The sequence below is a fragment of the Protopterus annectens genome, chromosome 1.part0 (genome assembly GCF_019279795.1).
Source record: "Protopterus annectens isolate FY-2018-M chromosome 1.part0, PAN1.0, whole genome shotgun sequence".
NCBI classification, from domain to species: Eukaryota; Metazoa; Chordata; order Ceratodontiformes; family Protopteridae; genus Protopterus; species Protopterus annectens.
In genome coordinates this window covers 1,380,535,971-1,380,548,488 of record NC_056725.1, presented here as the reverse complement: position 1 = coordinate 1,380,548,488, position 12,518 = coordinate 1,380,535,971, and the positions used below count along the sequence as shown (strand labels likewise).

At 36.9% G+C, this 12,518-nt stretch overlaps 1 protein-coding gene across 1 annotated transcript in view; it reads left to right on the top strand.

Annotated features, from left to right (window-relative positions):
• LOC122801746 (gamma-aminobutyric acid receptor subunit rho-1) overlaps positions 1-12,518 on the top strand; it is a 384,251-nt gene that overhangs the window by 321,961 nt on the left and 49,772 nt on the right. The window contains exon 6 of the mRNA XM_044071303.1: positions 8,699-8,851. Within this exon, the coding sequence (XP_043927238.1) occupies positions 8,699-8,851 (153 nt within the window). The remainder of the gene's footprint in view (positions 1-8,698; positions 8,852-12,518) is intronic.

Sequence of the window (12,518 nt, the reverse complement as noted above, 5' to 3'; positions counted from 1 at the left end):
TTAAAATCCAACTTTAATTCCACTGCAGGTCAGATAAGCGCTTTCACTCATTCATTTGAGCTTCATCAGATCATGTAACAAAGACCTTCAAGTACATAGGCTACATTTATACAGTTAAAACATCTCCTATTGGCTGCTTCTTGTTACATATTCATGAGTTAATCTAAGCTTAAAGATATATGCACATATAAACATGCTGAGATGTATAAAATGAATATAAAAAACATATAAAAAACATTTAAAAACTCTCCATGAACACACAAGATGCTCTAATAAATATGTATATATATATGTCAAAAGAAATCTATTTCAAGGGGTAAAAACATATATGTTCCATCATTTATTATAAAATCTACAAACATTCCTCCGTTTGTTTAACATAGGTTTAATGGAGGCTCTCTCATTGAGACCTAAACCCCTATCTGCTCTCAATCTAACTATCCACATACTCTCCTCACTCTCAGTATGGTTCCTGGTGTCACCTCCTCGTATACTGGGTTTAATATTCTCAAGAGCTCTAAATAGGAAATAATGTTCAGGACCTGCTTGGGCTATGTGCTTAGCTAAGGCATTGTGAGGTGAAGCCTTCCTAATGTGGTAAAGGTGTTCTCTTATCCTGTCTTTAAAACGACGATTGGTTTTGCCAACATAAAATGCATCACATATTTGGCACACTGCCAAATAAACTATATGAGTAGTATCACAGGTAGCTACAGCACGTATGCTAAAGTTAGTGTGCATGTCAGGATGTTCAAAAAATGGACTGGGGTCAAGAGAATTACAATAATTACAGCGTCCACATGGTTTTGTGTGTTCAAGAGGCATTGACCATTCATCCCTTTTTGAATAACATAGCATTCTCCTTAAATTTAATTTGTTCCTATATAAAAAAGAGGGTTTAGTCCCCACAAGTTTACCGATGGTGTCATCAGTACATAGAATAGGCCAGTGTTTCGTAATAATATTCTTGATTGCTGGACAATCAGTACTATATGGTAAAGAAACCCTTACATGAGTTGATCTATCATCTCTACCATTGTCTGTTGTAACGGATCCACCAGTAATAGCTGGTCCAAAATAAGGGGCTGCTCTGTTCAGTTAAGTTTATTGACATCTAAGAGATTGGACTCAATCTCTTGTGAGCTATAGCCCCGTTCTTCTAGCCTTATCTTGAGGTCACTCACTTCATTTAGGAAGCCTTCTTCTGTGGCATTTAGCCTAGAGGTTCTCATCCCCTGGCCTCTAATGATATTCTTAAAAATATGCTGTGGGTGCATACTATCACGCTGTAATAGAGTATTAAAATAGCAAGGTTTCCTATAGACACCTGTATTAATCAAACCACATGCTAACTTTTCTATATACAAGTCAAGAAATTCTATCTTCTCTCTAGAATGATTCATACTGAAGGTTAAATAGCCAGTGAGGTTGTTCAATATAGTATGGAACACAAACAAATCATCAACACTGCCTCTCCATAAAACAAAACGTCATCCACGAACGTCTATAAAAGTTACATGTTGTTTAAACATTTCTAAATTAAAGAGACACTCAAATTCCCAAAATGCCAAAAACATGTTTGCATAGCTGTTGGCACAAGGTGTGCCCATGGCTACACCTCGCTGTTGGTAAAACTTGTTGTCATAGGTGAACAGATTGTTATTCAAAATGAGTTCAAGGAAATGTACAATGAGGTCTACTTTAACTGATGTATATTCGCTATGTAAGAGCAGATACTCAGTGATATAAATCAGGCCTATGTTATTTGGTAACACAGTAAACAAGGACTTGATGTCAAACGTTACAAAAATCAAGTTATCAACGTCACAAATGCCACCTAAGCAGTCATACAAATCTGTTAAAAACTGTTTGGAATCTTTCAGTACAACTTTGTTCTTATTTAATATAGGTGCAAATGTTTCTCAACATAGACAGAAAGGTTTTCAGTGATCCAACCCTGACCAGACACTATGGGTCTCATTGGTGGGTCAATGGAGTCTTTGTGAATCTTAGGTAACCCATGTATTGTTGGTACAAGTGGATTCTTAACAAAGAGATAGTCAAACAATTCTTGATCCAAGATATCACCTTTCAACATATCTAATAACATATTGTTTACGTGACTAATAGTGGCTTGCACTATTTGTTCGTTAACTTGTAAATAGAAATCATCTTCCAAGAGTTTAATCATAGCATCATGATATTTGCTAGTGTCCATAACTACTATCCGACCACCTTTATCAGCTGGTTTGATGTTTATGGACTGTAAGGACTGGAGTTTAAGTAAGCTAGTCTGCTCCCCTCTAGTCAAATTACCATTCTTCCTATATTTCTTTAGAGAAAATATTCATACAAATCATCCTCAGTTAGTTTCAAATATGCCTCAACTAATGGATGATTAGGTGGGACAAAGTTGCTAAGCTTCTTAAACTTTGGTGGTCTAGTAACGTTATTGTCTGTCAATTCACTATCAGTTTTATCATGAAATAGCAGTTTAAGCATAAGATTTCAACAGAAAAGTCTCATGTCTACTACAGTGTCCGTAAAGTTACTGTGTGCACTTGGTATAAAGTTTAGGCCTTTACATAATAATTTCTCATCACATTCAGTCAACAAATATCCTGAGATGTTATGTATCATAGAATCTGCTGGTATCAAAATTTCAGCTGTATCTAATTTACTTTGTTCTTCCACATCTTCTTTATTGTCTGATGTGGTACAAACTCTTCTGATAATTTGCGTTTCTGTCTCCCCCTGCTCATAGAGCGTCCCCTTGTTATATTCTTGTCCTTTCGGACTGGGAGGGGAAAAGGGAGCTCACTTACTACTCCTGTAGTGATGGTGGTATGTACTTTGTGAGGTAACTTGGATCTCACTATGCCGTCATCTACTGACAACCTCTTATTGAACGGTCCCTTCACAACATGTACTGCTGGCCTCTTATTGAACGGTCCCTTCACAACATGTACTGCTGGATATAAGTTAGTTCTGTCTGCAATATTATTCACAGTAGTAGGCTGACTAACTTCTTTATTGTTTGTATTAATATAGCTGGATCCACTCTCACTATGTAAAATAGTAATTACATCATCAGTATCATTGGAAGTAGTAGTGTTATTAATGTTAGCTATATTTTGTACCCTATTACTAGGCGATAGATTGTTATGTACACAGTTAGTAATATCCACAGCTTCACAACTTCAGCAAGTGGTTTGTTCCTGTTTTATTAGCTTCATTTTTTCTTGCTGACTTTGGAGCAGAGTCTACTACCAGTGAATAGCGTTTGCTTAGCGCATAACTTTTGTTTGTATCTTTATCTTGCATACAGACATTTTTGGCTATTTTTTGTGCCTTTGCACTATTTTTTCTATTATGCAGAGTCAGAGTGAAACTGTAGATATTGAGCTAGACTATGAGCCCCGAGGTGTAGACCTGGGCTCAGTCGCTCATCTACAGAAGAGATTTGAACAGAATCTCGTCTGTTCAACAGTCACTTCCTGGCAATTCCTGGCAATTCGGCGCTTTGGAGCGCTTTGATGATGAGGATACGGCGACACCCGACTTGGATGAGCTACAACGCCTGTTAGACAGTCTAGAGAAAGACTTTGCACACTTGAAACGTTTGCAAACACAGCGCTTGCATTTTCGTTATTGTTTGGACACAAAAATTGTACCGAGAGGATTACGTATATTAAACATGCCCAATCAGGGGGAACATTATCCAGAGTTGCTTTCAAGGTGGCAGCGCCTGAACTTGGAGGTAAGCAAACAGTACATGGAGTTACTTATTGACTTTTTTGCCTCTGAAGAGGAGAAACTCATTAATAACATTAAGAAACAACAGAAGAGAATTTTTCTTGTTTCCCAAGTACTGTAATAGAACCACTTTTGAAAGCCTGTTGGATGGAATATCAGCCTTAGAGCGAAACTTCTCCAACAGAAGAGAAGCAAGATTATTAGAGATCACAGAGATTTTAATTTAGGACAAGTCTTCGTTTGGCCTAAACATGGACATTATAGTGCTACCATTAAACCTAATGACTATACTAGTGTTAGACAACTGAGTTCCGAACCTAGTACTGGTTCTAAAAATGTTAATGTTGTTAATAATGCTTGTGAAGCTGTGGATATTACTAACTGTGTACATAACAATGTATCGCCTAGTAATAGGGTACAAAATATAGCTAACATTAATAACACTACTACTTCCAATGATACTGATGATGTAATTACTATTTTACATAGTGAGAGTGGATCCAGCTCTATTAATACAAACAATAAAGAAGTTAGTCAGCCTACTACTGTGAATAATATTGCAGACAGAACTAACTTATATCCAGCAGTACATGTTGTGAAGGGACCGTTCAATAAGAGGTTGTCAGTAGATGACGGCATAGTGAGATCCAAGTTACCTCACAAAGTACATACCACCATCACTACAGGAGTAGTAAGTGAGCTCCCTTTTCCCCTCCCAGTCCGAAAGGACAAGAATATAACAAGGGACGCTCTATGAGCAGGGGAGACAGAAAGCAAATTATCAGAAGAGTTTGTACCACATCAGACAATAAAGAAGATGTGGAAGAACAAAGTAAATTAGATACAGCTGAAATTTTGATACCAGCAGATTCTATGATACATAACATCTCAGGATATTTGTTGACTGAATGTGATGAGAAATTATTATGTAAAGGCCTAAACTTTATACCAAGTGCACACAGTAACTTTACGGACACTGTAGTAGACATGAGACTTTTCTGTCGAAATCTTATGCTTAAACTGCTATTTCATGATAAAACTGATAGTGAATTGACAGACAATAACGTTACTAGACCACCAAAATTTAAGAAGCTTAGCAACTTTGTCCCACCTAATCATCCGTTAGTTGAGGCATATTTGAAACTAACTGAGGATGATTTGTATGAATATTTTTCTCTAAAGAAATATAGGAAGAATGGTAATTTGACTAGAGGGAGCAGACTAGCTTACTTAAACTCCAGTCCTTACAGTCCATAACCATCAAACCAGCTGATAAAGGTGGTCGGATAGTAGTTATGGACACTAGCAAATATCATGATGCTATGATTAAACTCTTGGAAGATGATTTCTATTTACAAGTTAACGAACAAATAGTGCAAGCCACTATTAGTCACGTAAACAATATGTTATTAGATATGTTGAAAGGTGATATCTTGGATCAAGAATTGTTTGACTATCTCTTTGTTAAGAATCCACTTGTACCAACAATACATGGGTTACCTAAGATTCACAAAGACTCCATTGACCCACCAATGAGACCCATAGTGTCTGGTCAGGGTTGGATCACTGAAAACCTTTCTGTCTATGTTGAGAAACATTTGCGACCTATATTAAATAAGAACAAAGTTGGACTGAAAGATTCCAAACAGTTTTTAACAGATTTGTATGACTGCTTAGGTGGCATTTGTGACGTTGATAACTTGATTTTTGTAACGTTTGACATCAAGTCCTTGTTTACTGTGTTACCAAATAACATAGGCCTGATTTATATCACTGAGTATCTACTCTTACATAGCGAATATACATCAGTTAAAGTAGACCTCATTGTACATTTCCTTGAACTCATTTTGAATAACAATCTGTTCACCTATGACAACAAGTTTTACCAACAGCGAGGTGGCGTAGCCATGGGCACACCTTGTGCTAACAGCTATGCAAACATGTTTTTGGCATTTTGGGAATTTGAGTGTCTCTAATTTAGAAATGTTTAAACAACATGTAACTTTTTATAGACGTTTCGTGGATGACGTTTTTGTTTTATGGAGAGGCAGTGTTGATGATTTGTTTGTGTTCCATACTATATTGAACAACCTCACTGGCTATTTAACCTTCAGTATGAATCATTCTAGAGAGAAGATAGAATTTCTTGACTTGTATATAGAAAAGTTAGCATGTGGTTTGATTAATACAGGTGTCTATAGGAAACCTTGCTATTTTAATACTCTATTACAGCGTGATAGTATGCACCCACAGCATATTTTTAAGAATATCATTAGAGGCCAGGGGATGAGAACCTCTAGGCTAAATGCCACAGAAGAAGGCTTCCTAAATGAAGTGAGTGACCTCAAGATAAGGCTAGAAGAACGGGGCTATAGCTCACAAGAGATTGAGTCCAATCTCTTAGATGTCAATAAACTTAGACTGAACAGAGCAGCCCCTTATTTTGGACCAGCTATTACTGGTGGATCCGTTACAACAGACAATGGTAGAGATGATAGATCAACTCATGTAAGGGTTTCTTTACCATATAGTACTGATTGTCCAGCAATCAAGAATATTATTACGAAACACTGGCCTATTCTATGTACTGATGACACCATCGGTAAACTTGTGGGGACTAAACCCTCTTTTTTATATAGGAACAAATTAAATTTAAGGAGAATGCTATGTTATTCAAAAAGGGATGAATGGTCAATGCCTCTTGAACACACAAAACCATGTGGACGCTGTAATTATTGTAATTCTCTTGACCCCAGTCCATTTTTTGAACATCCTGACATGCACACTAACTTTAGCATACGTGCTGTAGCTACCTGTGACACTACTCATATAGTTTATTTGGCAGTGTGCCAAATATGTGATGCATTTTATGTTGGCAAAACCAATCGTCATTTTAAAGACAGGATAAGAGAACACCTTTACCACATTAGGAAGGCTTCACCTCACAATGCCTTAGCTAAGCACGTAGCCCAAGCAGGTCCTGAACATTATTTCCTATTTAGAGCTCTTGAGAATATTAAACCCAGTATATGAGGAGGTGACATCAGGAACCATACTGAGAGTAAGGAGAGTATGTGGATAGTTAGATTGAGAGCAGATAGGGGTTTAGGTCTCAATGAGAGAGCCTCCATTAAACCTATGTTAAACAAACGGAGGAATGTTTGTAGATTTTATAATAAATGATGGAACATATATGTTTTTACCCCTTGAAATAGATTTCTTTTGACATATATATACATATTTATTAGAGCATCTTGTGTGTTCATGGAGAGTTTTTATATGTTTTTTATATGTTTTTTATATTCATTTTATACATCTCAGCATGTTTATATGTGCATATATCTTTAAGCTTAGATTAACTCATGAATATGTAACAAGAAGCAGCCAATAGGAGATGTTTTAACTGTATAAATGTAGCCTATGTACTTGAAGGTCTTTGTTACATGATCTGATGAAGCTCAAATGAATGAGTGAAAGCGCTTATCTGACCTGCAGTGGAATTAAAGTTGGATTTTAACCTGAGGATTTTGCCTTTCATTTGGATTTTAACCTGAGGATTTTGCCTTTCTACTTGTGACTCTGTGACTCTGCATCAGCCTAGTTGCTCCTTTTAGTTTCACTAATATTTAAAATTTATTGACACTGTTCCACACCCAATACCTAAATGTTTGCATGGGTATTTTATACTGACTTCGATTAACAACTGCCTTCATAGTAGGTCACAAAGCTTGCTTGTTATTGTAGCTCAGTCCATATGAAACACAGTAGTCTGGGGTGTGCATTGGAGAACTGTGCTGGTCTCAGAATTCTTTAATTTATTCTCTTGAGATATCTTTCTAATACTGAATATATAGCTGACCAATCATGCTGAGGACTTAATGCTGTGTTGTCTTTGCAATTCTACTGTTACAAAACTGTTAGTGTGACCCTGTTTGTCTAACTATCACCATCAGTGCATAACCAATTACATTAATTTAAATTTGACATACTCTTTCATTGTAAGCTTGATACCAGTTTGACAAGAAATAAGTACTATTTAGATAAACAAGAACTTTCTAAAGCCAAACATGTAATAGATATAGCCAGAGGAATAAGCTACTTTAAACATAACTTAACACTATAACAATATAAATAATTATGAATTTATACGGCTGATCTCCATCTTATAGTGAGAATAATTTCAAGATCCAAAGTACTTATGCTGCTGCCCAAATATGCCTGTCTAGTCAAACTAAATGGATTTGACAGCCCCCCTTGCACGTATTCTGTCACTCAGATTTTTCCATTTAGTAAGAGTGTAAGTAAAGCTATTAATAGACAGATTAATATGCCAAATAATCTAATATAGGAAGTTAGATTATTAAATTAATCACTTTTGCTAATGTTTGACATAATCTTTTCTCGGAGACCAATTTTTTACCCTAGTAATCAATCTCACCAACAGCATTATTTAGATAACTTTATTTCACCTCATTCAGTTTGATCTTATGGTTAGTTTGCAGACATTAAAATCAGTACAAATTGTACAAATATTTAATTCATAGATTACTTAGACTATGGAAAGACTTCCATATATATGTTAAAGATCTTTTTCTAAAAATTGTTAAATCTCATTTTGATGGTTTTATGGATAATAAAAGACTTGCTACTGGGTCATGTTTCTGTACGTTTTAGTTGTCTTCAGGCTCTAAGACAGAATAATACTTAATAACTTATTAACTTTCAGCTAGTCAGGGCAAAGAAAGACATGTCTGATGTAAATTATACAATTATACAAGTGTAATTAAAATTATTCTAGCATTACCTGTCTTATTAGATTTTACGTATATGTATGGTAAAGTATCTGAAGTACCAGACTGTAACATAGCTGTCTTAAGTGACAGATAGGGTATGTTTGACAGTTAACTTCTCTTAATCAGATTTCTTTATACTTTCCTAACAGGTTGGTATAACCGTTTATACATCAACTTCACTCTGCGACGGCACATCTTCTTCTTCCTCCTTCAGACCTACTTTCCTGCTACTCTAATGGTCATGCTGTCTTGGGTCTCCTTCTGGATTGACCGAAGAGCTGTGCCTGCCAGAGTGCCTTTAGGTAATGAACATATCTTATACATAATACTATCACGAGTTTTTCTGAACTGTCATAATCTTCATTATGAATATAATTATTTTATATTATGTCATGGTAGCCCAAATGATGTTATTAAAATATGCTTTATTCAGGGAAAATAACATACATCCACAGAAAAATAGAAAATATTTGCAATAGTCAAATCCAACATCAAAGATTATCTTTGTTGTTTCCTTGACTGGTGTCATCCATTTCACCATCAGAATTTGGCAACCTTTCTGGAAGAACGTGTATTCAATGGAGGTTAAACTTGTATTCAATGGAGATTTGCACATTTGCTATGATGCATATTGAGATGTCACACACCAGATATATAATTGTGCATATTCCCAGATACCCCACTCTTTTTCTTTCCAATCATAAACTTCAGGATCCATTCCTAGCTATCCCTAAAGTTCCTGCCATCACATTACCAGTCAAGATCCAAATCAGCATCATCTGAACATGATTCAGGGAGGATCACTGTCGTGAGAGCTAGAGGTTCAGCCCTGCCACTTAGAAACATCTGAGAGAAAAGCACTTGGCTTGATGTTGTTACAAAGGGATTGCAGTGATCAAGAGTTTCTCACACACAGACTGGCAGGGGGGGACTCCACACAACCAAAGGAATAAGTTAGAGCACCATCTGAAACACCAGATCTCGTTGAATAGATGTAGACCAAAGGCTCATGAGAATAACTCCATTTCTAGAATTACCTCCAATGTTTGCAGGTGCTGAACTCATCCTAAAAAGGACTAGAGGTCAAGACAGTCTTCCATCTCAGTGGAGACAGAGGTGACCAGATGAAGTATGACCCCACCTCCTATATTCTGAGGTGCTTGCAAGTCCAATCCATTTATTTATCATCTTGAATCTAAGGTCAACAACCTTGATGATGAGGAGTGGTATGTTGAGTCACTTGGCACCAAATCAGGTAATTTGAGGCTGCAGATTTCATTCCTACAATCCCCCCCTAGACCTCATTGGGCTGTGTGGTCTCTATAAAGGAGGAACTACCAGACTATTCCGCACTATGACTTATGGTTCAAGGCCTAGACAGCAAAACATATGTCATGGGTGAGCTTTAGTCATGGGTGCAAGACTGAACACTTTGGAGGTATGTTTTAATTCCAGCACTAGTTTTAGCACAGCCCTGCCTTCACAACACACCATCTGTGGTGTTTATGTATTTGTATATCAGAGCCATGCTGCCCATCAACTGGCAAGTCTCAGTTACATTTGTCTTTGCATGAGACTATGTGTGAGTATGTACCTGAAGGAAATATGAAATTTGGATGTCCTTATTTTCAGTCTTATATGTGAAGTTTGAAGTCCTGTGACCACTGACTCTGAGAAAGAGGTGATGAGATTTCTACACTAAATTCCCTTTCAGTGACCCATCTTGTGAGAATACCTAAAGGCTCATGAGACCCAACATGGACTGACATTGTACCCTTTTCCCACCTCTTTAGTATCAGTGACATTAGCTCTGTGCATGTCAGTCCTTTGTTGTCCTGCTGTGCTTGAACCCCCATCAGTGCAACCCAAAGCACCCTGCTGCACATCTGAGAAAGAAAACAAAGGAAAAGTGAACTTAGAAGGTGTTGCATGTCTTGTGTATTTAAATGAGACACTGAGGCTGGATATGTATTCAAGTCATTTATTATGCATACATACCTCAAGAGTTGTAACTTGAACATATACTTCATATTTCATGTGCTTACTGACTGACTTGTTACTTCTAACACATTCACATGTACAGCTCCATTCAAGCTTACATTCACACTGACTGACTACAGAAAATGGAACTGATTTTGCACGTCCTCAGTAACTTATATACACATGCTTTCTAGCTACAGTGGCTGACTAGGTTCAATATAAACACTAATCTATAGAAGGTACTCTGTTGGAAACCTGGAAGCACCAGGACTCTCTCTTCCCATAGCCCTTAGAAGGTGAACCTGTTTCGTAAGCATATGGCTGGATGATTTGAGTCCTTAAATGCACATCCTAGGTCTGGACTCCTGTGTTATCTCTTTGACCACAGCACAGGCCAATGACACCAAAGCATGTTGACATCCCACTGCCTCATAAAGAGTCCAAAACTTTGGGCAGTGTCTTGAGAGTGCACACCTCTGATATACTGGGGCTTAGTGCCCTCAACAATTTGTCTGACCTGTCCAAGTTACAGTCCACCTGTTGGCTCAGTCACTGGAAATGAAAGAAAATATGACAAGAGCTGAGACATGAGATACAGTGCTGCCAGCTCAATCAATTTCACTTTCAGACTGTGTAATAACATGCAGGAAACCAGACCACATGATGTACATGAGCTATTGTTAACAAGGCTAAAAGCATCAAATACTTAAAAACAAATGTACGAGAAGCAAAATGTTCTACCATTCCTACAAGGTGGATGAACAAGTCTAAAATAAATGCATATCTCATCGAAACAGTTTAAGCCTGTATATTTATAGGTATTGTTTTAATTTAGGATCTAGGTTTTTCATCATTTATACAGCATCACTAAATCTCTTTTATAACTGTACATACTTATGTGCTTTGCAGCTAATATGGCATTTAGCATTTCAATTATTTAAATTCTTTCAGTTTTGCCACTTTATGAACTGTCTGCATATCAAGTAAGTAAGTACTCATTTAAATCTAGAGTTATTTGGAGGTATTTTGAATGTGTTCAAGAGGAATCCCTTCAGCTGGTGGCTCGTTCTTTTGGTAGTTCAAGACTCACTGGTTTTAAAACCACTTCAAGAAATATGTGTCTTAGCACAACTCTTTGGAAACATCTCTAGATACTTTAGATATTTCAGTACTTCTGCAAGCATCTTAAACACCGTCTCTGTCTCAGTCATTTTGAGACGTGAGATGGGAGTCACAGAGGAGTTGCATGATGCACGATGCAAAATATTGCAGATAGTAGCCATTTGGATGGTGTACACAATCCAAAGACAGCAGTTGTATAAAAGCACCGTTGTTTAAATTGGAAATATGTAATGTATGCAAATGAGTGCATAATGACATGTAAACAAGAAGCCCCATCATGTCAATAAGCAACACAGAATACATGTGTGGTGTCCCCTTAATGGTGGTCAGTAGAGTAATTTATTCTGTACCAAGTCAAAGGGTATCAAATGACAAAGGTGTTTATATTTTTTCCACTTAGGAGTAAATGATGTACTGAGAAATAACAGAACAGAGAACACGGCAAGCCTTGAAGTTTTATTGTAGGTTAAATGATCCACTTATTAGTCAGGTCACACACCTGTAATAGAAAACTGAAAAATGTGGCCTTTTATGAGAGTGGAACTCATAGTTCCAGCTTTTTGCAAATACAGTCAATACTGTGGGATATTTTGTGAGAGTCGGAGTTGCTTTCTAGGGATGGATAACGTTAACAGAAAGAAGGAAGAAAAGTTGCAAACAGCAAATTATGTTAGAAAAAATATATATATGTACTGTAGGCTCTTCGGCAGCATGTACAACATTACAACATTCAGCATATGACAGAAACTGTGCAGACAGAGAAATGGACAAGCCGTAGACAATTTGAAAAGGGCAAGAAGGTTAAGACTGAAAGAGTGCAACATTGTCAGGGATTTAGTTTATTAAAGTTATTAGATAATGAATAAA